We start from the raw sequence: 26900 nt of genomic DNA on the forward strand, positions 1-26900 counted from the left end.
TGGAGTTCTGGTGTTGGTGATGACTGCTGGAGCTCTGGTGTGGGTGATGACTGTTGGAGACTTCGTCTCTGGTGCGCGTGGTATGTGTTATAGCAGACCAGAACCATTGGCCTCCCCTGATAGCATTATCTTTATTGCCTCAGTCGACATTGCACCGAAATACCTCTCCATACTGACGATCGTCCTGGGAAAAGAGGACAGCAGGGTCTCCTCTCCGGGGATAGGACGTGTTTCACGCAACGGGAATTAGGTTGGAGCATAACTCCATGCATCAGCTTCACTTGAAACGGTGGCGTTTCACATCGCTCTCTAGAATCATTCTAGATCTTTGAGGATGATATCAATTCCTTGTCGTACAGTATCATTACTGAGAGCCATCATCCTCGCATTGTTCTCGATGCTGATTAGCGAGGTTGTGGAAATGTAACACCACAAACAGTAGTCGTAATCATCCTAGATTCCTTTTATGGAGATTAGAATCCTTCTTAAACGTTAGGATTTTGACGCTAGGTGTTTGTGTACGTCGCAACACTTGACTAAAGTCTTATGGAACGTCTTGAAATTACTGTACCCTTACAAAAATTGAGCTCAGCAAGGTAGGACGTTTGGTTTCATGTATTTGGTCGTCAGCCTTTGATCCTTTAACGCTACAATGATGTGAGGTTAAAATGATTCGTAAGAGACCTATATAAAACACTTATAGGTATTTATGTCCCCCTCTGTCAGCCACAAGCTACTCCTGCAAGTGTTTCGGAAGCCGTTGAGGAGGAACTGGTCGGTCGAGAGGCATCGTAGATCAGTTTGGTCATCTTGCCATCAAGTCTTTTAGAGTTCGAGATCTTTTGACACTCCACGTCCAGCACTCACGTCCTGAACCCACATTGAATGGAGGAGGAGCGCTCTAAGGCGTGTTCTTGACGCCAAACCAATTGCACTTGCGATGACCTCATCCTTTATCTAATGCTCATTCATTCACTCAAGGCAACAGTTTCAAAGTTCAATGATCTCTTTTCTGTTGTAGAGGAGTCATAAGTTACCCAACCATATGGAGGATCTGATCGCTTCTGATTGAGTCTATTACTAGTAAAACCTTTTCTTTTTAAGGAAGTATTAAGATGACGCAAATTTGATATATAAAAATCCTCTCGATGATGCTGTACTACGAAAAGTTAACCTATTATAAAAGACGTAAAGTTAATAAATATGGAGCCAAGTAAACAAATTATAACAGGTAGAGTATTTTATTGCGGTACATTTGGATATATATATATTCATATATATATATAAATATGTGTAATTCTTTTAACACTGAATAGTCTATGTACAATCTTATATACATAATTACAGGAAAGTAACATTGAACACATCAAAGACTTACTGTAGTATACGGTACGTGACTCGTAATTAATGAACATACTGATGCAGTGGACGTGCATTCCATTATTCAAAGGTTGAATAATGGATGAACGTAAGACATTAGACATTAACTACAATAACTGGCAAATGAAGCAGAAATTGTACACAAACTCAGCCTCTTCGTAAACAATACAATAGACTGTAATTCCGGGACATTGACGTTGCGTTCGTACTCTCAGAGTGGCTCACAAATGCATCAAATGAGAACATGAAAGGGAAACAGAATGTGTGTGAGTCTTTTCTCACCGTAACTATAGGCGTTCGTACTCTCAGAGTGGCTCACAAATGAATCAAATGAGAACATGAAAGGGAAACAGAATGTGTGTGAGTCTTTTCTCACCGTAACTATAGGCGTTCGTACTCTCAGAGTGGCTCACAAATGCATCAAATGAGAACATGAAAGGGAAACAGAACGTGTGTTAGTCTCTTCTCACTGTATTTATTAACTTACTCACAGGCACTGTGTTACCCAGCCTAGAGTACGACTCACAATGAACTGAATCAGGAAAAGTAGACTCACAAGTCCACCATGTGTCTCCTGAGTGGACTTGTGCTTCATGAGAGTTCGTGATGTTTACAAAGACTTCAATACTGTATAGGTTTTTCTTTGAACACAGTATAGCTACAAATGTCTCAACGCTAAAATTGTGCATGTATTCTAGCACATTATATATATATATATATATATATATATATATATATATATATATATATATATATATATATATATATATATACATATATATATATATATATATATATATATATATATATATATATATGCTAAAAATCGACGCTCTTCTACCTTGAGTAAACTAATCTAAGCAATGCCACGTTTGTATACCTGACTATCACCTTATAACCAAGGAAAGGATATGAACTAGCAGTGGGATACTAGCTGTTAGTGCAAAGGTCAGGCTTAAAACTAGCCCACAAAAAAGTTATGAAAACGTCAGCAATATATTGATAACTATATGTGCCATACAACATGACCTTTCTTCAATCACTTGACTTACATCTCTTCCTTGAATCGTTAAGAGTCAATTAAGGATAAACTTAAGAAATTCTTATACGATGTAGACAAGTATAAGAACTAATTTCGACACTTCATCATTCAAGAGTGATAATAAAAATGATAAAACTAGTTGGAACAAACATTTATATATATTTTTTTTTTATTTAGTTCCTGGTGATGAACGTAATTGTACCACTGACTGTCCTAGCCATACAATGACAGTCACTTAAGAGTGAGAAGAAGTTGTTCTGAGAAGTGACTGGCTGACTTGGTTTATAAATGTCGTGGTTAACTGACCCTTGCACATGAACAGGCAATCCTCGCCAAGACTGGATGCGAAAGCTGGCATGATAATCTAGCGTTCGTGAATGTTAGTCTTTCATCCACACACACAGGGTCCAAAGCCCTTGAGAACCCCACACACTCCACCAACTCACCCCCTCCTCACCGCGGGGCCTGGGGTTCAGAGGGCGTTGTGTGAGAGGGTAAAGCTACTACACACAGCAGCCTCGTTGATGCCACTTGTATGGGTCCTCTATCGAGGTGAGGAGGTTGTGGTGAGGGTAGGGAGAGAAAAAGAGGGACTCCATTCACATATTTTAGCATAAATCTGGCGATCGACACAAGAAAAGAGAGCGTTGTTTGTACTGGTTAGCGTTTCTCATCCTAATTACTAATTGGTTATGACTTAGAGGTTGACTATCATAGAAATCAGAGCACTAGACACCTAGGCTATTTATGAACAGGTCTCGAGAATATATTTGGTGCGCTAATACATATATACGAGAGGCTGAGGGCGACCTGAAGTTGGTCTTGAGAAGGACGCTCGACCTCGCCGTATAAGATGCAGAGGTTGGAGGGACTAGGGGAGGTAATAGATAGGGAATGGGTGAAAAGGAGGATAAAAAAGGGGGGAAGTAGGAATGTTGAATTCCAAGATATTAGCTACCATCTCTATATTCACAAAGTTCCCTACCCTCCGCTCTCTGGGATCAACGCCGTTCCGTAGAAACACGCACCAAGTGGAATAGGAAGCCCCTTGGCAGGTCGGGGCCTGCGCCACGCATAACCCCTCATCAGAGACTCTAGACAATAAGGTGTTAAACTGTCGCCTCTCTTAAAGTGGTGATCATCGGCCTCCCGAAGATAAAGAGAGCTTCCTTCCTCCACCAGCGCGCCGCTCCTGCACGACCATGATGTGTTGTGTAATGGAGCAGCACGGAGGGCTCGTATACCCGGGTCACGATACGCGGGAGGCGGGCCAGGCAGGCAGCGGGAGGAGGGGTTGCAAAGCGAAGGGAAGGGAGGGCGACATTGGACTGGAGGTGAGTGTCGAGTGACGAGTATTCCTCCAGTAGACGAGAGAGAGTATAACAAAGAGACTCTGAGGCTTAGGACGTGAGTCAGGGGTGTGGAAGTAGAGACAACACACAATAACGAAAGAGAGATAATGTTTGTATTGTGTTGACCGCAAGGGGGAGGGATGTCAGAGGGACAAAGGCTGTTGTTATGAGGGATGAAAGGGACTTACTATCCCATGATCCACTGCAATGGGTCACTGGCCCATGATCTACCTATCATGGGTTACTGACCCATGACCTATAGCACCTGCTTTGAGACACTCGTCTCCCCCTAACAATGACCGTAAACTACCTGTAGGTAAACCACCATTTCTCATTCCCTTACCCCCATGCAACTGTAACGCCAGTTAAAACTCTTGAGTCTTCTTCACCTCCACACACCCTTGCCACCGCGCGGAGCAATCAGCCCATCTGCGCCCCGCCTGTGACCTTTAGTTGGGGGAGGGCTGTGCCACCATGACGGGGCGGGGCCGGGGCCGGGTTAGGGTGGGATGGCTTCCCATGACGCCGAGTATACTTAGCGCCCCCTTGTGTACCAGGTCGCCGGAACTCACACTGAAGGAGGAGGAGGAGGAGGAGGACGAGGAACCGTTGTACCTTTTTCCCCCTCCAAGTTCAGGGTCACATATTGTTCAAGGTGGTGCCACCGGTGCCTGACCCGGTGACCTCTGGTGACCCGTGGCACGGAAAAATTCAATGTTTTGCGGGAGTGTTTTTTTCCCCTCCTTGCGCACTTTGGTATATTACGACTTAATTCGTTGTTCACAGTTTCATCTGCGTACAACACAGCACCAGAAAAAAATCACATTTTCTTCTTCAGCACTACGCACGTCCATTGTGAAGCGTATGAGCATCTCATACCTGCGTAAGACGCATCAGAAACCACCCCTTGACTCCTCTCCACAGGGTTCGGTACGAGGAACTAACCTCACTCTGAGCTATGACCTGCAACAAGGGAGAGGGACACATTAGAACACTGAACAGGTGGTGGAAACAAGGGAAACTTTACTCCATCAGCCTAGTGTTCATAGATGTTCATTTTACAATGAATAACGTCGCTCAAACGGCCATATAACCAACAATATAACGAAGGAAACACTGAGGAAGAGAACTTACTCTAATCTTTGGCATCAAAACATCGGCTTCAGTAAACGGGCTCAGATGTAGAAGCAGTTCTCGTAGTTCCGACAACATGTTCTTCTAATCGGTAAAGGAGGTGGACGGGATTCTCCCTTTTGACCTCCACACGTTACCGTGGTGGCTGTGGAGGTGGAGACGGAGGTGGATGTGGATGAACACGTGGTGGTGCTTGTAGCACAATCAGCGGAGGAGCTGGTGTGGTTCTCCGGGGGAGACGATAGCGTCGGCAGGGATTTGCTCTTCGCTGTGGAGGTCGCGGTGTTCAGTATGGTTCTGGGAACCGGCGTAGGAGGCATAGCTGTAGTTTTGGTGACTGAACTTACGGTTGTGATTTTAGTCGTCGGCGGAGTCGGTGGCTTCGAGGTGACGATTGAAGGGATGGGAAGTTCTGCGGTGCCCTTTTTCTCTAATGATTGTACGGCACAAGAGAGAGGAGAGGTCTTCGTGGGCGAGGGCGTTGGGGATGCCATGGGCGAGGACGCTGATGACACTCCCGAAGAAGAGGAGGCATCGGAGCATTCACTGACGTTCGAGGACGAGCTTTCTCTCGAAGACACACTGGAGGTTGACGACATACTACCGTGGGATGAGATGCTGAGAGCTGATGAGACACTGGAGGCTGAGATGAGGCTGCCGATGGTTGTGTTGTGTTCCTCGTGCTCTGACTCGGTGTCAGTGCTCGACTGGTCCAGACTGCGTCGCCACGATAGCTGGAAGGAGAAGAGACGTGAAATGAAGACACCATATCGTCAAATGTCAGATTACTGTCAAGGAATTTCAAGTCTTTCAAGAGAGGATCTTTTCCTAGCTTATATATTTTACTTACTCTGGACTTGAGGCTGAGGGCGTAGTTAACATTGCGGCGGAGGACGAAGGCCATATTGGCCCTGGCCGCCCTGGGCCATTCGCTCTGCACCAGCAGCGGACATTCGTCCGGCTGAAGCGGACGATCGCTGTAGGGGTTCTTGTTAACTTCATGCACCGTGTAGTGTTTGGGGTTGTCCTTATTGCTGTAGCAGTTCAGAAGGAGCTGGACCAACTCCTCTGCCGTGGTGCGGTAGGACACCAGCAGCGACTTGTACTGCGACTGTTGGGAAGAGAAAGGGAGAGGAGCTCTAGTAACAGAGGTGATGGTAATAGAGACTAGGTCTTCGAGTACCAAGGTTTATCATGCTTACATATCAACGTAAAACTGATCAGGTTAATGAATGCCGTCACTCACCCCAGCCATCAAGATCGAGTCGTGTACTCGTAGGAGACCACCCCGTCGCACGCCCACGCTGAAGCGCGCCTCCCCTCGTGGGCGGCACTGCTGTAACTCAGCGGGGCAGGCGTGGTCCTCCAACACAAGCAGGCGCCGGGCAGGGGCGCCGCCCCCGGGGGTTCGCACCACCACTTCCATCGTCAGGAAGAACAAGTTGGGGTCGCGGTGTCGTAATCGGAACTTGGCCAGGAGCATGATGATCAACTGACGACAAGTGGTGGTCGATGACAAGCTCACCGTCTTGTACTCGATGTCGGGCCGTAACGAACGAAGGTACACCTTCACGGGCGTCTGCAGGAGGAGACGAGGAACAAAGTAAGTTAGAGATGCGGACGTAACTTGGTGTATACAACCGACTATACACACAACAGATAGGAAAGATAGCGAGGTTAAGACAGACTGTAAGGTACCTATAGAAGGGTCAGTGTTCCTTTATATACTAGCATTAGAGAAATAGAAGCAGCTGCTATGCAGAGGGATTCATAAGGTTGATGTTGTCAATAACGAGCAGTAAAACAATGTATATAACCATGGTACTTGTGTGTGTGTGTGTGTGTGTGTAAATAGTAGACAAAGCCCCCTCCCCTATCCACTATACCCCAGATCCATGACCCGGCTCGGGGTACCAGCGAGGCTCGGGAACCCAGAGGGGCGTGTTGCGTCTACGGCCCGAGCCCACGCTGCGTCTGCCCCAGTAGCCGCGGGTGGTCGGAGGTCACGCCAGGAATGCCGGGTCACGTGACAAAAAAGTGGAGGTCGGGAAGGTTATTTGGAGGTCGGAGGTCGCGTCGCTCCGGGCACTGCTTCTGGGCACTGGCAGGAGGCAGCAGTGACGGGGAGGGTATGAGGGGTGTGTGGGGGGTTCCCTCCAGTGGCAGGAGGGAGTAGGTAAAGGCAGGAAACAGGGGGAGGAGGAGGAGGAGGAGGGGCGGCGGCGAAGCACGAACTATTTCCCCCAGGTGGGGCAGAACAGGTTCAGGGGCATTTTTCGAAAGCATCGGGGACAAGATGACACTCAGCAGCAGAGGACACTGCTCACTCGTCCTGTCCCAGGCGATCCAGCAAGCTCTCTTCGTGTCCCAACGGGTTCCTGACGCGAAGACATCTGTCGCAGCAGGAGGCAACATCTTTACAGTTTCCCCTCGGTTTGATCTGTACTCCGGTGACGTAAGTCTTTGTGTGCCCGCTATCCTTAATCGTAAGGAACTTATGACTTTATTCTCTTAAGCAGCGGAGGACTAAGAGATTTTGTTCATTATTTAGATGACTTTCATTAGCTTCTACACTCTTCCGATCTGACGTTTACTCGACTTTGAGATTTTCTACTCTGTTGCCTCAAGTCGCACTACACATTGTACTTTATAGACTGGCTGAATGAATTGGCTAAATTGAATAAGATTGAGGAAACCTTATTCTTCATCATGGGTTTCAAATGACTGTTCATATATTTCAATCGCCTGTTGTAGACAGTTTACTGATGGTCTTGACATACGATGCAATCATTTTTACTCGGCTTTTCTAAGTAGATCACATAGTGTACAACTTGTGAGAAAATTCACACAGTGTGCAACTTGTGACATATTTCACATAATGTGCAACTTGTGACACAATTCACATAATGTGCAACTTGTGACACAGTTCACATAGTGTGCAGCATTTAACACAGTTCACACTGTGTAAAGCATGTAACAAAGTTCACACAGTGTGCAGCTTGTAACACAGTTCACATAAGTGTGCGACTTGTAACACAGTTCACATAGTGTGGACTTGTAACACAGTTCACATAGTGTGGAACTTGTAACACAGTTCACATAGTGTACATCATGTAACAAAGTTCACATAGTGTGCAGCTTGTAACACAGTTCATCTACTGTAGGTCAGTCCTTGTCAAGTGTTGGCTTATACCATTTCCTTGTAATGTTAGTCACTGGGGCAAGTCTCTGTACCTTCTGTGCACTCTGGATCGTCTTTAGCGTAGGGTTGCGCGGTATACTCCATGCTCTTGCGGCCAAAAAAAGGAGTTATCTAGTATATCTAGTTATCTAGTCCATAAGTTATCTAGTATATCTAGGTATCTAGATGGTAGTTATCTGGTATATCAGCCCGCACCCCCAAATATGATCCCTACCCTTGTCAATCCTCCAGCTCCCCAGATCAATCTTTGAGGTACCCAACACTCATCCCTCCCCACTGCAAGTCATCCCTGTAACGCTATCCACACCTCACCCGAAGCCGATTCCAGGATTCGAACCCCCTCCCAACACCTGCTACCCAAGCCACCTCAGACCTTACTCCAGCCGCCAGCTCCCCCCAGACACCTACCCGACCCCACCCCACGACATCACCCCCCGAACACCTCAACCTTCCTTCCCTCCCCTCGCCTCCACCACTCCATCTGCCCGCCTTTGTATCCCTTGATTGCCTGATTTTCCGCTGGTGAGTGATTCAGGGTTGTAAGCCCAGCTCTCCCTCCCTCTCTCTCTCTCCCTCTGACATCGCCGCCAACACCATCTGCTGACGACAGGTGGTGAGGTAGGGCCACGCCCGCGTGCCACACGCTGGTGTTGAAGGTCATCAGGCATGCATCACACTCCTCAGAGCCAGTCATAAAGGACCTCAAAACTGTACTGCGTTTGAGAATCGTCTGAATTAACGCCATGATCGCAGTACGTCACCACTTCCTGGTGCAAGTGACAGTACTACGTGTGTGTTTGAGAGAGAGAGAGAGAGAGAGAGAGAGAGAGAGAGAGAGAGAGAGAGAGAGAGAGAGAGAGAGAGAGAGAGAGAGAACCAAATGTGGCTACACTGGCTACCCCCATCCCCGCCAGAAGCGCACCTTTCGCCATAAGGTCAACAGATAGCACGGCTGTGGTCGCCAAAGTCCAGGGTAGTCTGTCCTTACGGGAATAACAGGAAATTTCTTAACAGAAAACGGCCTTTAGGGTCAGCGACACGTCATGATGTATACAACCTCAGCACACAACACTGTCCACCACTTGTATGCATATCACAAACTGGGAGCCACTGCGGAGGGGGGGGGGGGGTGTGGCCCCCTCGCACCTCGTTTTCTTCGAGTGTGCTTATGAGACCGTGAAGACAATCCCCACTGTCTTGTATTTTTCTCATAGGGTCAAAGGTGAAGATTAAGTGACAGATTTCACCTCTTTTCATCCCACTAGGAAAATGGAAGAATGGGTTTAATTACTTGGAAGAGAACTTTAAATTCTTTTTTTCATAAGTAGAGCGAAGAGTAAGATTGTCTCTTTGCTTTCTTGTGGGACGCGGAAACACAACGAGTAGACCTCGGGTCATCGACCAGAATTGCGAGAGAAAGATAAAATATTGACGACACTGTTGGAGTGGAAGAGAAAATGGACGTGGGGATATCTATCTATCTCTCTGCTTACCTCACACACACACACACACACACACACACACACACACATTTCCAAGCTGGGCTAAAGGGTGGGACCTGTGTTCTTAACCAAGAGGAAATCATACCACGAACACCGAGCTAAAGTGGGCGTGAGTGGGTAGGCGTGGGTGAGTGTATGTGCGGGTTTGTTTTCTCAGCGTATGGGTGTGTAGGCATGTGCCTTATTAACATGGGCTTCGGAGCGCGGCTGGATGCGGGTGAGACCTCGGAGAACGAGTGGGCGCGAGTGTATTTACCCATAGACGTTGAGCAGGTTAGTGGGTGCATGTTGTTTCGCTGGTCAGTGTGGGCGGGTGGGTAGGTAAGCGGGCATTGTACCTAATGGGCGTGGACGAGGAACGTGTTTATAATCTCGTGGGCTACGGCAGGTGTGCGAGAGAGAGGAGAAGGTGTTTTATCCAGGTGGGCGAGGTCTGGAAAGTGTCTCACGAGATAAGCTTTGCGCATCTAGCGCGAACTTCTACACTGCTGTAACGAGACATGAAAGATCTTAAGACAAACTGGGTGGAAAGGATATGTGCATCACCCCTCCCACAGTGAAGAGGTGAACCCTTTCTTACAGACTCATCCCCCTCTCACTTACAATGAGAAATCTGCCACAACGGCAGCTTTCACAGAGACGGTCAACCTTTCCTTCGTCGTAAATCAGAATTGAGGTGGTCAAGATGAACGGAGCCGATCACAAGTAGGTTTCAAGAGCCAGAAGCCACGGATGAGGAAAAAATGAAGCAGGAGGGAATATATAGGAATGGCAGGGGTCAGTACTTCATCTGTAACACCTACTCTTCGTGTCTAGCAGTGTGACGTTCCCTTTAGATGTACTGGCATTAGATAAAAGAAATAGATGGTTGAGAAAAAAAAATCAAGTTGGGATGATTTAGGAAGGAAAAAAGAGTTGAGGAATTGAGTAAAAATATAGGTGTTTTCTCATAGTTATTAGGCATGTCTGGTATGCTAACACTGGAGGATATGGTCTATACTACGTCTATCCTGATGGCTGAGGTGAGGTCCATTCAGGACACGGGTGTTGGCGGCTTATACCTTGGGTGTGGCCAGTTTACAATACATCATCACTTCACACAAAACTGAGAATAACACTGATGTACGAGTGGCAGATTTGACTCGGTAAATCAAAGGCTCCGTTTTCGATTGCTCCAGTGCCAAGAAAACGGCAGAAGACATGCGTTAGGCTGAAGACCTAGAGAGGGGATGTGACTTTCAAAACCAAAGTATGAGAGCCTCACCAGTGTCTCCTCTCGACCTGCAACTCAGGGAGGGGCGTGGCAGTTCTCTCTCTCTCTCTCTCTCTCTCTCTCTCTCTCTCTCTCTCTCTCTCTCTCTCTCTCTCTCTCTCTCTCTCTCTACAGCTGGGATTAGTTATGGTCGTAGTGGTCTGTCAGTTCCAGTCTTCCATGACTTTCAACAGTTTCCTCTATTTGGTCACTCCATACAGGGCAACCTGTGAACAGAGTATCTCTCTTTGCTCGAAGCCCATAATCACCTCTCAACATTTCCATGGGATATTCCTCTCAAATCACCCTATGAATGTAGATCTCATTAGGTAACCTGGTCACCACGTCTAACAAGCATTATAGGAAACAAGCCCCTTTAGTTCCGAGGCTGTCCCTTGCCTTTCGCTAGGAGCAGACTGCGAGAGACCAACTCCTGATCGGCCGAGATGTGGGTCTAGGGCGCAGGCGTGGTGCTGGAGGTCTCTGGCGAAAGTTAACTAGAGTGGTGTGTGTGTGTGTGTGTGTGTGTGTGTACAGCGGCCGCTCACGGGGCGGTGGGCCTCACTCGGCTACCAAAACTGTGGGACGTGCCACCTCTTGTTACCTACTGTTGCAGGTGCAAGAGCACTTGAATGTGCTCATCTATGGCCTTTACAATGATTCAACTTGAGTCCAGAAATCTACACAAGAAAAGTACGTGGTTTATTGAGAGGATTGCATGTGACGACAGCTTTTAATCAAGCTTCCCTGGATACAATAGTATTGTGTGAATAAGGTACCTCGTTCAGGTCAGGACAAGTGACTAGAGGGGAGTGTGGTCGTCCCGTATCCGGAGGCCTAATTCTGCTAGGGGAGCGCCGTCAGGAACTGAGATGGTGCTGGTACAGGGCAGGAAACCCATTTACTTAAGCGTAGGGACAACTGACCTCCTTCAATGACCTGTATCTTCCAAGAAGACTCGGTCCTCCAATATTTATCTATCCCGTATAGTCAGTTAACACAGCCTGTTGGGGATGGTACTGTTAAGACACGATTTCCTCATGTCCCCAGTGCTTGAGAACTGGCATTCGTAACCCAAGGGCTCGATTAAGGAGAAGGCCGTTTCATAATGGTTATTCTAGGGGACTGAGACAACTCAACAATTTATATTGGTACCCTCTGGGGTGGGGTGTCGTCAGGAATGGATGAAGGCGAGCAAGTATGAATATGTACATGTATACATATGTGTATGTGAAAGGATGAATCTTTCTTTGTTACCTGGTGCTAACTTGGTAATGTGGGGAACGGAGATAATTGTAGTTTAATGTTCCCATTCTTTAGGGAAAAGGCTAATGAAGGATGGAAGAGCACAGTAACAACATAATGAATAGTTGAATAAAGATGGGGGTAAAAGGGAGAGAGAATGACCAGGAAATATTGGAGATTCATAAAACATGGGGAAGTACACACGTAAAGAAAACTTAAGGAAAATGGAAGGAAAATGGTATGGAGGGACATTTGACAAGGAATACGCGAATGAAAACAACAGTGCGTACGTTGTCCTTATACGTACGCAGTCCATATACGTACGCAGTCCATACGGAAGATTTAATTCAATGCCAAGTTTTGAAAGATGGAAAAGTAACAGGAGTATATGGAACACAGATAGAGCGATTACATTGCTAACATGGCCAGAAAAAAGTCATACAAGAACACATTAAGGAGTGATTGATGAATAGAAAACAGAAGTGTATCACACAAGAAGCACTGTTGAGGTGTGAACAAGCAGTGTTGGAAAGAGTGAACTTCAATGTAGGAAAACCAGTAAAAAATTAGGAAAATAGGGGAAGCTCCTCCTTCGAGGATACGAGAAGGAAAATTTAAACTCTGGCAACTTCGACACTCACCGTCTGCTGCTCGGTGAGGGACGTGGTGGAGGAGCACCTGGACGACAGCCTCCCTGTGGCCAGGGAAGAGAAGCTCAAGGTGGAGTGGAGGCTGATGGTGTCCGGTGAGGGGAAATTCTTGAGGGTCATGCCCCCTTTGAGGGACATGGTGTCCGACAGAGCTTCATCCTTCAGGGACATGGTGTCTGGGGACACGAGGTCGTTGCTGCCCTTGAGGGTCAGCTCGGGCGAGGAAGGGAGGTCACCCTTTAGGCTCATGGTGTCGGGGCTCACACTCGAGCCCCGACAGCTGAGGTCGGAAGACGCTCGACCCAAGGACGAGGTGGACCGGTATGTCACGTGCTTCAACATAGTCGTGATCTGAGGAGAAATAAGGAAAAAACTACGAGTTAAAAATGCTGTCGTGGTTGGGTAATTACGTGGTCTTTAAGGCTATCAACTGCCAGGGTCCATTCACCTTTATCCCCGACTCTAACCAATCCTAAAACACCTCACGATGATCCAGTCACACTTTGAAAAGCCTAACTCATCAATCAACAACGAAGGTCATGAACTTTCAAGTTATAACAGTCTTGAATGCCTCCCTCAGGTGTTCTAACAGTCTTGAACGCCTCCTTCAGGTGTTCTAACAGTCTTGAACGCCTCCTTCAGGTGTTCAAGATAATTCTGAGATCGTATACACTCGTATTCTATGTATATAGCTCATGTTGGCCTGTGACGACCACCCTCTCCATGACAATGCTTCTCCTACAGTGTTCTTCATCTCGAATCTCGTATCATACTTAAAGAGGGAGAGATAAAGATGCTCAGTGAGCTTTGATCCTCCAAATGCAATTCTAACCCATATCATTTAGTCTGGTGACGGGAGTTGCAAGACCTTTGACGCTGACAGATACAGAAGATCAGTGGCATCCTGGCACATAAATGAACACTAACGATAGAAACTGAATCCATTGGAAAAAAAAAAGGAAACAAAAATTCTTCTGGTGCACTTCCTTTATCCTTTTTTTTATTTAAAAGAAATATTAATGGAGTAGAAGTGCAGTCAGACTCTGCATTAATTTGGGTAGAGGAATACAAGAGTATTTTGTGGAAAAGCGAAGGCGCTGGTATGGCCCATGAAACATGTCATGAAATGGATCTTTCAGAGAACAGTCATCAGTGTCACTACTTACTACGTGTGTGAAAATAAGAGTAAACGAAAGAGAAACTTGAAGAGGAACTGGACAGACAGGATGAAGATCGTGGTGCCGACAGATGTAAGGGCGTTGGAAAGACATATTTATGTATTGCAGGAAGAGCAATGGGCGAGAGCTGCAGCTTCGTCTAGTACGCAAGTTCAAGGGAAACTTGCCACAAATGGCGAGTGGAATGTTGCTGAGGTAAAACAAGAGTGTTGAGGAGGAAACATTATAAGTTAGCGAGGACGGCCCCCTCCTGGCTGGCATGACAGGGTAGAAAACACTGAGGATGCATACTCTAGGGAGAGAGAGAGAGAGAGAGAGAGAGAGAGAGAGAGAGAGAGAGTATAACTATGCATTTGGAATGTCTTGCAAGAAGGCATTTCTTGGCCAGTAAGCTACCGAAAAATAGTGCCCCAGTGGAACACCAGGCTTTGAAAACAAAATAGCACTAGTTCAGTCGAAAGGCGCCTCCAATTACAAATCTTGCACATCTAGAGCTTAAAATCCTAAGACATTATCTACCAAGATGAGTATCTAAAACGTGCACCAGACCAATCAGGGAGTGATGGTTACGTAAGCCTATGGTCTGTGGCCTCCAACAACCTGACTGAACACAGGAGCAACACGATAGCTCGATCTCAGGTCGAGCTGTAGAAGTGGAGGACCTCCGGAGGAACCATTGCGAGGTAGGGGTAAAGGGTCACCTTCTACGGTCAGGGTTCTCTGTCTGTCCCTTGTTTTCCCCGTCTGCCGGGGCGATTAAGGTCCTCTTCCTACCCTGCCTGTTGGGAGGACCGACCCACCCCCCGCCTTCCCCGTATACAGGGGACAGGAAAGGTCCCGTGCCTCCCCGCCTATGAGGGCGATCTAAGCCCCCTGTGTCTCCCTGTATACTGGGGCCACCAGGGTCTTCTCGTGTCCTCACTTTCTGAGAACGACCAAGGAAAGACAAATACAGCTTTTCTTCTTTATTATTATTCTCTCTCTCTCTCTCTCTCTCTCTCTCTCTCTCTCTCTCTCTCTCTCTCTCTCTCTCTCTCTCTTACTCCCGATTCAGTTACTATTTATTTGCCTCTCATTTATCGATCTACTTTCCTTATTATACCTTTGCCTGTGTCTATCTGTTACACACAAAAGCACACACGTACACGCCACTATAGGCAGGGACCAAGACAAGATTAATTTTAAAGATGATATTCTACTTATAACTTTTTTCTTCATCATTTACTTAAAATGTAAAACGCTCTAACCAGTCACAAAAACCTGCTTGGTTTGGGGTTAGGATCCCATATAGGAATAAGAAGCCACTACAAAAAATAGATGCATTCATGTATGCAATATGTGTGTGTGTGTGTGTGTGTGTGTGTGTGTGTGTGTGTGTGTGTGTGTGTGTGTGTGTGTGAAAACAGAAAGACAGGTTAACAACAGGTATGAGAATCGGTTTATGTATCCTGTGCACTTCAGTTATCCACATGGCCTTTAGAAGTTCAAGTTAATACTCATGACAACATCACTCACAACAATCCTGAGAAGACAGAATGGAGTCACGAACCAAACTTTCAAATACACTGGGCGAGAACGATCACCCTAAAGCTCTCTCACGATTAACATTACATGACACTTTGCACCTTGATACAAATGACTGTATATACTGTATATACACGCCCACCGCACCAATACAGCCACGGGGTTATATCACCAATATTCACGAGTGTACGTAAACTCACCAGTTTTCATAGCATCACATTACTGATACACACACACACACACGCGCGTCTTGCTGTATCCAAAAAAAGGAGGTGGTGGCTTGGGCACTACATCCACACGATAGATTTCACTGTTCAACTAAATCTTTCACTGTAGGACCCCAGTAAACAGGGGTCCTGGGATGAGTCAGTCACAAACCACACACTGGCTGGGACGCGTACGTTCACCCGCCCAAAGGTCGCAGCGTATACTGAAGCTGACGTTTTCCTTCCCATCCCCGTGGCTTGGTGCGCGGGTCTGAGCAGTTGCCAGAGAGTCGTATACCCAATTTCTAATTAACTCCTCACAGTTCGGGAAGAATGGACGTGACGATCATCGCAAAAGAGACTTTTGATATTAGCTTCAAAGGTGAGGGTTTAGAATTAGAAGGTCACGTCGACTTTGATGGTATTAAAAAGCAATATGAAATGTCTCCATATGAACTATATCTGAGCTCGGTTCCCTACGCACCTCCCGGCTCACTGATTGGCTAAATTCACGAAGTTATGAGCTTGGACGCTTGCTATTGGCTGGCGAATACTATGAACTTCAGAGTTGTAGAAGGAGAATGCAGGAAAATAACACTGATATGAGTATGGGGGGAGGATATCCAACCCGGATTTAGGTGGATTTGATGTGAGGAAACGTAGACAAAAATACGCAGAAAATCTTGCTAATATGTGAGGAACAGTGGCGAGCGTCACTTGTGAACGATACATATATGAATAAAGCCAACGTGGACAATAGTGGAGTTTGGGTCAAGGTACTTTTGAGGTTGAGGACGATGATAAACTTCCTACAAGGTAAAGGACACACACACACACACACACACACACACACACGTCTCATCGTCTGAACTACGTATCACTTCTCATCGGAATTTATTAGAAACTGAATACCACAGTTGTCAGTCCCCCTACCACTCTGGTATAGTGTGTTCGTGTGTCCCCGTCCGTCTACCTACGTCCATCAGGATTGGGAGAAAGGGTTTCCCTCCTGAAAGGCTCCTACACGCATACAACTTACCTTTCAAACACCCCAGTATTTGCTTCAGAACTTCAGCCTCTCTAGACTGCTTTATCAACGCTTTTCTCAAAACTTCAGCATCCATTCCCTCATCTTTACTTGCCGACCTTTCATCTTTCCCTCTCGCACCCTGAGTCTCTCACAAGCCCAAAGAAATTGTACCTATTTTCATATGTTTTCAGCCCCTAACATGATTATCCGAATCTCTGTACACTACCTACCCCCCCAGTTCCCTCGCAAGTCAAGCACTGGTACATTAAACCATACAGCCACCCAACGTCCCCAGCTCTCTTCCATCTTGCTACAGTTCAACACGCCTGTAAACTGCCTCACCCACCTCCCCCTCCCACGATTTTATCTATACAGACACTAAATGTCCACTGTGACGCAACGTATCCTCATCACTCTCCAGTTTCATCTCCCCCTCCCCATACCACTCACTCGTTCCCCTCCCTACTTGTCTTAACACTTGGCCAGCTCTTTATCTACAAGTCCTTGGCTTCCATCAACATCCTTTGTCTATGTGAACCCTGGACACAGTGAAGACTCCCTTCCTGTCAGTCTGCTAGTACCATATATTTCCTAGTTAAAATGATGGCGCTTTAGCTCCCATCCCACAGTTCACCCCACTCCCAACACTCACCAAGACCCAAGTGCTGTACATTTAGAATCATCTTTAACAACTGAAGGGTTTAAAGTTGTTTTTTTATGGTTAGTGGTTTGAACTTGACCTTAATGTCCCCGGCAGTTACGTACTCTAAAACCTAAATATCACAACTATTGTCCCCGTCCATATATTCAGCATAGGTCATTCATTTCAGACTCTCATTGCATGGGTAAAATCCATGTACCTCCTCGCCTTCCTGCTATCCCCAAGACCCTTGCAATAACTTCATCAGTCGCGGGAGCTTAACCGCACCGCATCATTTCCATCGGATGTTACTGAAGATGGAAAGGCTGTCATATCTCTATATACCCAAGGAACCCTTGAGTGAGCCTTATTAACTAGTTCTCTCGTGTGAATCTCACGGCACCCAAGCCTTGAGTTAGATAGCTGACGGCGTAAAGAAACATAAGAAGTGATTCTGATAAGACTCCATGAGGATAAATACGAATGAACGAATGAAATTAGTTATATTAAACAACACAGCATCACGAACTCGTTCTTTTATGAAGGATGATTTCACTGTAGCTTTCCCTTTGGTGTGTCTCATGGTTGGAGTGTCTCTGCAGACTAGGCAGGGAAGGAGTCCACTGCTAACCATCTGGGTCAGGGTGAGTGCTGGACGTCTTATATACGTGACGCACAGAGTAACAGACAACAACATATCAGACCCACTCGACATTATTGATACTCGCTACAACCGTGGGTAGTCATGCTGATTCACTTCACTCGAGGCGTCCTCTACGGGAAAGACATCTCTTGGACGACACTCCGCTCGGAGATTTCCCATCCTTTTGACTCACGTTGAGTCATCACTTTGCTACAGATTCATACGGTGAGGCTGCCACGTCACAGCGACCATCGTCGGCTGCTGCTGCTGCTTCGATCCTCAGATCATCTGATGCTAAGGCAGGCGCCCCCCCCCAGAGGCCATCCGCTGTTGTCATGGTGACCGAAGGGGGTCATCCATTCCCGTAGCGACGACCAAAGAGCCCTCCGCTGTGGCCAAGATGACTAAAGAGACATCCAATGGTGTCGGGATGACCAAGGAGTCATCCATTCCTCTCGCAGCGACCCGGAAGTCATCCGCTGTGGCCAAGATGACTAAAGAGACATCCAGTGGTGTCGGGACGACCAAGGAGTCATCCGTTCCTCTCACATCGACCAGGAAGTCATCCACTTCTGCTGCGACAACCAGGAAAATCATGACCCTCAAGACATCTACCATGACGATCCACGAGCCATTTGCCGCTTTACGAAGATCTTTTACTGCTACCACGACAGTCCACTGCTCACCTATTGCTGCTTCGACGGCCCTGATATCACCTACAAACCAAGTATAATTTCCGTAGTTACCCGTCTTCTATTATCAGGACGATCTAGGAAACATTTACAGCTGTTGCGACGTCAATCCTAAGATAATGACTCTCCAGGAGTTGTCTGGTTCGACCGCAGTGTCTCTTGCTGTCGTGAATATTGGATCAGGAACTGGTTCTACGTTGCCTCTGACTACTCTCTTAACATTTTCCCTTCGAACTGTAAATCAGAATAATTCTAATCAAGTCACTGATCTGAAATCGAGTCAAACCACCAGTCGTGATGGGTGATCACCGATAAATGTAAAATAGAGGAGGTAACAGGACCACGAGCACCTTGAGGGACAAGCATGAAGGAGCTGGTACTCTGGTAAGGGTGAGGGTGACTGATGGATACCATTACCTGTTTGTGGCACGAGAAGGGAGCTTGACACTCGTTGGGCCTGGCCTCTTATCTCATTTCCCTCATTCACATTTCATTTTTGAACAGTGAGAGTCTTATTTACTTCCTCTTGGTTCAACTCGCTCCAAGAGGCCACAACTCTTAATGCTGAAGAATAGCTTCCTCACACGCATGATTTGTTCAGTCGTGCCATCTTGTTAGGAAACTCCTTCTAGTCTTCTGTTCCACGTCAACATCGTCCTTCTTATAGTGTGTGCAGATCGAAGCTTTCCGTCTCTCTCTTCACATCTCACTTTTCCCTCTCTCTTTACCGTGTCTCTCTTCACATCTCACTTTTCCCTCTCTCTTTACATCTCACTCTGTCCATATTTCTGATTGTTAGAAACGTGGATTCCTTTGCACGCTCTTCAGCAGATCTCATTGACTCCTGAGATTAAGAAACCCAACTATTGCGGCCTGTTCCAGCTTTCTAGTTCAAGCGTGGATCAGTCGGCTGGGTTTTTTTTTCGTTCAGTTCCAGGTGGCTGACCAAGTGACCATACCCCGGTATAGGGTTGCTGGGTGGATGGGCATGTGGCATCACTGTTTAAAAAAAAACTCTACGGGATTCAAACAGTTGTATATCATCCGGGAGTAATGATGAAGCTGATGCTTTAGCCACATTTGCACATGGTAAAAAGGTCGTTGAAATAACACTGGGTAGTCTGTCTTAAAACTGTGATTAGAAAGGAACTAACAGTTCCAACTGAAGTAGATAGACGTGTGCCAATAGCCATTGGTAGACCCATTTTCCATCACTATTGAATAATCCAAGAACAACCCATGTATAGTTAGTAGATTACAAGAACTTGTTAGTGCCAAACTATAGTAACAAAGTAGCAGTTTTCCCTTTACGTCTTACCACAGAATCCATTTCCTTCGTTGTCTTGAATCCACCCTGACTTATATCCAATTTCATCATCGCCCAGACCTGTTAACTAACTTAACCTGTAACCTATTGGCCTACACACATGACCATGGGCGATATGCCAATGTCATCAGTTGTGTCTGAAAACTTGAACCTGATGGTATTATCTACTATCGACTGTGACTCGACCTGAGATCTGTTATCTACTATCGACTGTGACTCGACCTGAGATCTGTTATCTACTATCGACTGTGACTCGACCTGAGATCTGTTGTATATATGTAAGATAAAGATATATTACTTTACAGTTCAAAATCTTGCGTGTTCTTTTGATCGGCCGGCAATCAGACCTTCGCCAGTACTTCTGTCCGTATCGTGCGCCTATCAGATGGCCATCAGACGATGGGTCGAGGGGAAGGAAAGGGAGCGAACAGACTACCTCTGTCCTTACGTGGCGGTAGGAACAACCCCGGAACTGTTCACTAAGGGGAGGCCGAAGAGAGGAAGGCAAACGAGAAGGGGCGAGAGTGAGAAAGAGGGGGGGATTTCTGTAGACACGTTCTGCCCCAAGTAGCTCCGATGAGTGGGCTAAGAATGGTAGTGCTGTGCACTCAATCTTGGACGATTAGACTCGCCACTCCCTCACCCTCTCTCTCGAAGAAGGAGGAGGGGGAGGAGAGGGACGGTCGACGAACCAGGACTCGCCTCTAAGTTTAGCTCGTGGTTCAGCTAGAGAGTTACCTGATTTCTGAAGTCTAGATACAATGTAGGGATGACAGTGTACGTGGCATCTACTACCCCTACATGTGTAGGTACAGAGATAGTGTACGTGTTAAGAACTTACAATAATAGCTTAAGAATTGCTTTTGATAAAGGAGGAGGATGTAATAATAACTTTCGTTATTTTTGTTTATTTATTCATAAATGTGGGTATGTGTTTTATATATATGTGTGTGTGTGTGTGTGTTTATATGTATGTGTTCGAGCTGATATTTGCGTATGAATATGTCTGTTTCTGTACGAGTGTAATATGCTTTTAAGTTTAGGTTTATATGTAAGTGAACTTGTAATGAGAGTGTGAATTGATGCTGAAAAAATACGTACAGATACACGATAGGAGGACACTGAATCCCCGGATGTGAACTGTTCTTAGAGGACAGGTTAGTGGGGCTCTTCCTCCACTCCATCCTTGTGGACTTCCTTATCCTCATTCCCCCCTTTGTCTCCATGCCATGATCTGATTCTTTGTCTCCTTCGTCTTTCCTTCTTATTGTCGTCTCCCGTCTAACCCCTCTCTCCCTCTCTCTTCAGCTTCCGTCCGTCTTTACTGCACTTTTCCCCTTCCTCCCAACGCACATCAACACCTCCTTCAGATCGCACCTGATGCTGAACGATCATCAAAACGATACTCATGGCAGAAACATGCAAAGTTTCACTTTGAAATTACCTGGGTGGGCACCAAAGGCCTAGTGTGTGGCTAGGATGATGCCTAAGAGTAAAAGATTTACAGTAGAATACTTGAGCCTCTCTCATTATCAGTCAATGTGTAAATGAAGTTTTTTAGAATGATATTGAAGGTACCAAACTAAGCGCTTGTGTTCTAAGGTACTAGAGGGATGCTTGTTTATTAAGTCACCATCGTGGGTGCCTGTACAGTGAGGTACCACTGTGAGGAACCTCTGTACCGAGGTGCCACTGTGAGGGCCCTGTGTACTGAGGTACCAGTGTGAGGGTCCTGTGTACTGAGGTACCATTGTGAAGGCCCTGTGTATACTGAGGTAGCACTGTGAGGGCCCTGTGTACTGAGGTACCACTGTGAGGGTCCTGTGTATGCTGAGGTAACACTGTGAGGGTCCTGTGTACTGAGGTACCATTGTGAAGGCCCTGTGTATACTGAGGTAACACTGTGAGGGCCTTGTGTTCTGAGGCACTATAGTGAGTGTCTGTGAAATGAGGTCTCACAGGGCGTCTTGTGAACTAAGGTACACCACTGTGGGTGTCTGTGTACTGAGGCACCAGAGGATGGGGTTGCCTATTAACCGAGATACACACTTGAGTGTTTATGTACAGGGGTATACCGTAATGAGTGCCTGGGAACCTACATGTTGACTGAGACTGTGGCGGAACCAGTGACCGTGTTCCCGAGCAGAGAAAGGCACCCTGGCATTTAAACACTCGCCTCAGGTGCCACGATGGCTTACTCTGGCACTGTAGGTGATGATGGGGGAAAGAAAGAAGCACCTCTTCACTCCTAAGACCCGTGCGTGTTTACGTGTCCACACTGTGACACGAGAGAATGGGTTTAAAGGCACCTTCCCTCCCCCGTCATGAGTACCCGTCATGAGTATTACCCGACGACGTAGATTGACGCGGTAAATGCCATAATGAGAGAGGGTCTCTGTGCCGGTGCTGCAAACAGTGGGTGGTGAGAACCTTTGTCAGCAGTTGCATGACTGCCTCACTAATGACCGATGCAAATTTAATTGTCTAATGAAGTAATGATGCTGTAGTAATTAAGTCATTAATCACCCCCCCAAATGTAGTTTGACGTTTTGGCTCGGAATAATAATCTAATAACTTCAGATTTCTTTATTTTTTTTAAGTTCTCTTTGTCGGTCCAGTTCATTAATGAATGTTTAGAGTAATAACATATTCACAGCTAGAGAGATGCAAAGAACTGTCCCATTTACGTAATGTTATACTTGCCAGTTACAAGTCAATGGCAGGATTCAATTCCACACCTCGAGTCGGGAGGATATGAAAGACTCAGCCACGGATAACGTGCAACGATACCTTAATTACACCGTCCCTGTGTAAGTTTAACGATCTTATCCCCGTTGCTCAGACGTATGGGTTATAATGACCAGGGCAACCGTCGACCCACATACATGCTTAAACTAACAAGAACAACGACCTGGAGAAACATCATCTTCCTCGCTTGTATGACAGAGGAACAAGATTGACTTCCTTGTGAGATGCGGAGGGAGCGAAGCCGCGAGCGGCAGTGAGGAGCTGACTTACATATTGGACCAGCGTGTCAGACTGCGTCCCATGGAGCTGGTGGCAATGTTGCGCAGTGCTTACAGCACCGTCCACGATCGTGTGGTATATATTCAGCGAGATGCCTACACTGCCATCGCCAGGAATTTACTTTTGAATTGTTACGTAAAACATTAAGTATCAAGACGACCACAATTCACCAGTGCGAACTGTAGAACTTTAATATTGTTTCTTACATTTGTAGAAATGGACAGGATTTTGCTGGTACGTGATGCATATCAACACCAGTTGGTAATGATATGTCGAAGACATAATCATCAAAACTCGCATTCCTTGCTACAATTTATGATTACCTCATGTCTATTGGGGATATAACGTAGAGTACACTAATTAAACTGCATTTAACGAGGTCCCATTCTGAAGGGATGGTTAGTAAGATTCCAATTAACATGTCACGAGAACTGACACCCTCCCAAGATAACAGTCATTATTTTACATTTATATATACTTAAGATCTGATGAGCTGCTGAGGAACAGTTAGGGTTTTCAAGCAGGCGAAGAACGTGTCTCTTGTCTGAACGAGCTGCGGGTCTTGCGACAGGCGCCAGGGGGCTCTTCACCGCTATTCTGATAATTGTCACTGCTGGTCTATTGTCTGGGGTACTGAGTGTGAACTGTTATAATTCACAGGATCCCCTCACGTTGCCAGGTACGTGTGAAACAGTGGCGCCGCCCCCGCCCCCCTTGGTGGGTGTCCAGAAGCTCCTGTGGGAGATATACACACGAGTCATACTACCCAGTGGACGATGGGATCAGCAAGTGGGTCACTCCCTCATCACGGGTCCCCAAGAATTGGTTTCCACAAGATGGGGAAAAGCTTCAGTCTAGTCCTCCCCACCAGACAGTTTTAAAGTTCGATGCTCCCCACTGAAATGCTCCTGAAGGGAGAGATCCCCACTGTGTAGTATACTTCGCTGGGAAACTTTCCCTTCGGAGGATACTCCACAGGAACACATCCTACCAGACGACTCACCACTGGAGCAATCCCAGTGGCTGTTTTCTCTACGGAAACCCCTGCACCATACAGATCACTGCATAATACTTTTTTCAGTGTATAATTTCCAGTTGCATAGCTGCTAGAGATGTCCTTACAGACCAATTCCTCTCCTCCAAGGACTGTTCCCTTACTATTGTATGCCCGTGTTCACTCATCTCTCTCCCTGGACACTATTACTTCACTCTATTTTCCTCTCGCCTACCTGCCCTCTACAACCTCCTCTCTGAGTCATTAACCTGCAACCTTTTCCTCCATAACCTTACCTCTTTCGTCTATCCTTATTCCTCCTCTTACCATATACTATCCCATATAACTTTTGTATCTTCTGACCTGTGCTGTACCAATTCACTTTACCCCCCTTTTTCAACCATTTGCCTCACCATCCTCTACCCCACTGTACCCTCCTCTCGTCCTATGAACTTAATCAACACCTGTGGTCGAAGCGAAGTCAGCCATCGATGGGCCACACTGGTTGGCAGGGACCTCCTTAAGCCACCGACGCTCCTCAAGTGCATTTAGCACCTACCTGACGCCTCCGTTGCCCCTCAAGATCCTCCTGATAAAGGCCATTGAGTGGATGGCTCGTTGTTCATATAGCCCCTGGGCTGTGAAGGTCTGCATTGTTTGTGGATGGAGTTGGAGGAAGGACAGAGGAGAATGTAAAGGTGGATAAATGAGACGATGAGTGATGGCTGTAAAGCATATAGATAGGATAACGATGGAACGAACCATTTTTACGTAGCGGGGGTGTTCCTTACTTGTGTCGTGAACCCAGGTGTTCTGTGGTGAGGAGAGATAGAGCAGGGAGAACGAAGATGAAGTGAAGAAACATTCGAGGAATACAAATTGGGATTACTGTGTGGCGATGGATTACAGTATAGTGAACTTTGACCTCAACTCAAGCTGATTCATGGATTGATTTTCCCTATTCACTGTTCGTGATGATTATATAGATTATGAGATCATATGAGATCAGTGAAAGATAACTTGCCGGTATGAGAAACATCGAGGGACTGACTTTCATCTGAGGCCGAGTGTTGAGGTGGGGAATATGTGTGGTGGTGGTGGTGGTGGTAGAGGATGTGGTAGTGTCAGCGAAGAACAAAGGACAGAAAGGGACGCCTTTTGTCAGCACAGATTTTGGGTATTGTTATCAGCTACTGTGGTGCTGTAACATGGAGGTTACAGCCAACCCGAAGCTGAGGGCCAATGCTTCACCGTAAGTTTCAAGATCCTGACGAGAGACTGTGGTGTTGACAGATTAGTGCTGGACGGAGAGCGGAAGGGAAGGATGAGACTCAGGAAACAGGAGAGGAAGAGGATGAAGGGATAAAACGATTTAGGAAGTAGGAAGTGACAACCGTGGGGTAAGTATGGGGGAGAGACCTGGTTCCTCGGGGTATGGTGGAGTATGGTGGAGTGTCCGATGGTGATGGTAAGGAGACTGGTAGGAGTGGGAGAGACTTGGCTTGACGGTCTGTTGGTTAGTGATGGGCTGGCGGTCTGCCGGAGATGGGCACGGGTTCCCGGTGATGGTTGTAAATGGATGAGGTTGATAGACGTCGACTGTGGTTGTGGCGGTAGCTCTGTGCTACAGGAGCTAACGGGAATGATGGTGGCAGTAAGGGAGAAAAGAAAGGGCAGGTGGTGGTGGTGGTGAAAGAGGGTGGGTAGGTTGGGGTCGCAACCCTACAATACCTTACCACCCCTCCCTCACCTCCGGATCCGTCGACGACAATAAATAATACGACCACAGTATTTACCAGTTCCATTTCCTTCAGCCCGACCCGTTAATGACCTGTTTACCAGTCCTTCATCATGTACTGACCGGGATTTGACATTGTCTCCTCCTGGGGGAGAGGCACGTCTTTGTGTGCGCACGGTGGCGAACGGGGGACCTGCAGACATTAAATCGAATTCCTTGATAAATTTCACGCAGTCACGATCCGTCGTGTGACCAATTTTCATTCGATGATAGACACCCCCTGGCGGGTAATGTCGCTCATCATTCGCTCTAAAGACAATGGGATTTCCAATGCGTTAATCGCCCTTTATTCGGGGGATTTCCTTCGCGAACTCCTACCCTGTGTCAAAGTGGGGGAGAGAGGGGTGTGTTCGATCCCACATTGTTTAGAGTTCGCCACACGCACACACGGACACACATCCTGTTTACCGTTGACCACTGACGACGGAAAAGGAAACGGATTTGAAATCCCTTGATTGTCTGGTGTTGTAACTATTGGTCTGCACCGTTAGGAACAAAGACTACGACACTCAGTACTCTCAGACATCTATTACTGTCCCCGTGTGTGTGTGTTGCCTCGCCGTCACGGCTCATAATCATATCTCATACCTCGTGGAAGACTCCGGGTATATATTATCTAACTTCATGATCCCATGCAGCTCACGTGAGAATGCCGGTCTTGAATTACTTCGACGTGTGAGAGCAGACGTTACTGAGGGGCCCCAGTGTCGCTCACCTCTTTATATACCGTGATGAGAACAAACCGGTTGCAATGATGAGGGAGGCAGAGAACAAACGAGAGTTACCATGATTAGGAGGGAGAACAAACTTGCAATGATGAGGGAGGGAGAGAACAAACGAGAGTTACCATGATTAGGAGGGAGAACAAACCGGTTGCGATGATGAGGGAGGGAGAGAACAAACAAACTGCTCTCGGAATCACGGAAAGCTTAGAGTCACAACGACCTTTTGGGGTGGAAATTAGGGAGAACCAGATGTATACTGACTTTGCTTGACTTTGCTTTGGCCATGAGTGAGGTTTCTCCAAGGCTCTGATCCTCCCTTCTCAGGGTCTCTCCCTGACATCTCTCCGCTCGTAGCGA

General features: G+C 46.7%; 2 protein-coding genes across 2 annotated transcripts in view; one reads left to right on the plus strand and one right to left on the minus strand.

Moving 5' to 3' along the window:
* LOC139757822 (aspartate aminotransferase-like) overlaps positions 1 to 26900 on the plus strand; it is a 79666-nt gene that overhangs the window by 23663 nt on the left and 29103 nt on the right. The window lies entirely within an intron of this gene.
* LOC139757820 (uncharacterized) lies at positions 1223 to 15872 on the minus strand. The gene is made up of 6 exons (XM_071678693.1): positions 15662 to 15872; positions 12751 to 13110; positions 6155 to 6487; positions 5759 to 6019; positions 4909 to 5642; positions 1223 to 4737 (listed from the first exon to the last, which is right to left on the minus strand). The coding sequence occupies exons 2-5, from the start codon at positions 13099 to 13101 to the stop codon at positions 4950 to 4952; spliced, it is 1638 nt and encodes a 545-aa protein (XP_071534794.1). The 5' UTR covers positions 13102 to 13110; positions 15662 to 15872; the 3' UTR covers positions 1223 to 4737; positions 4909 to 4949.

This window comes from Panulirus ornatus, chromosome 28, assembly GCF_036320965.1.
Source record: "Panulirus ornatus isolate Po-2019 chromosome 28, ASM3632096v1, whole genome shotgun sequence".
Lineage (NCBI taxonomy): Eukaryota > Metazoa > Arthropoda > Malacostraca > Decapoda > Palinuridae > Panulirus > Panulirus ornatus.

Excerpts from the sequence above, each read along its gene's own strand:
- LOC139757820 (XM_071678693.1), bottom strand. The coding sequence starts at position 13,101 with ATGTTGAAGCACGTGACATACCGGTCCACCTCGTCCTTGGGTCGAGCG. Across the intron at positions 6,488-12,750 it reads CCCTCACCGAGCAGCAGACG|ACGCCCGTGAAGGTGTACCT; the intron begins GTGAGTGTCGAA and ends CTCCTCCTGCAG. Across the intron at positions 5,643-5,758 it reads CCCTCAGCCTCAAGTCCAGA|CTATCGTGGCGACGCAGTCT; the intron begins GTAAGTAAAATA and ends TTCTCCTTCCAG.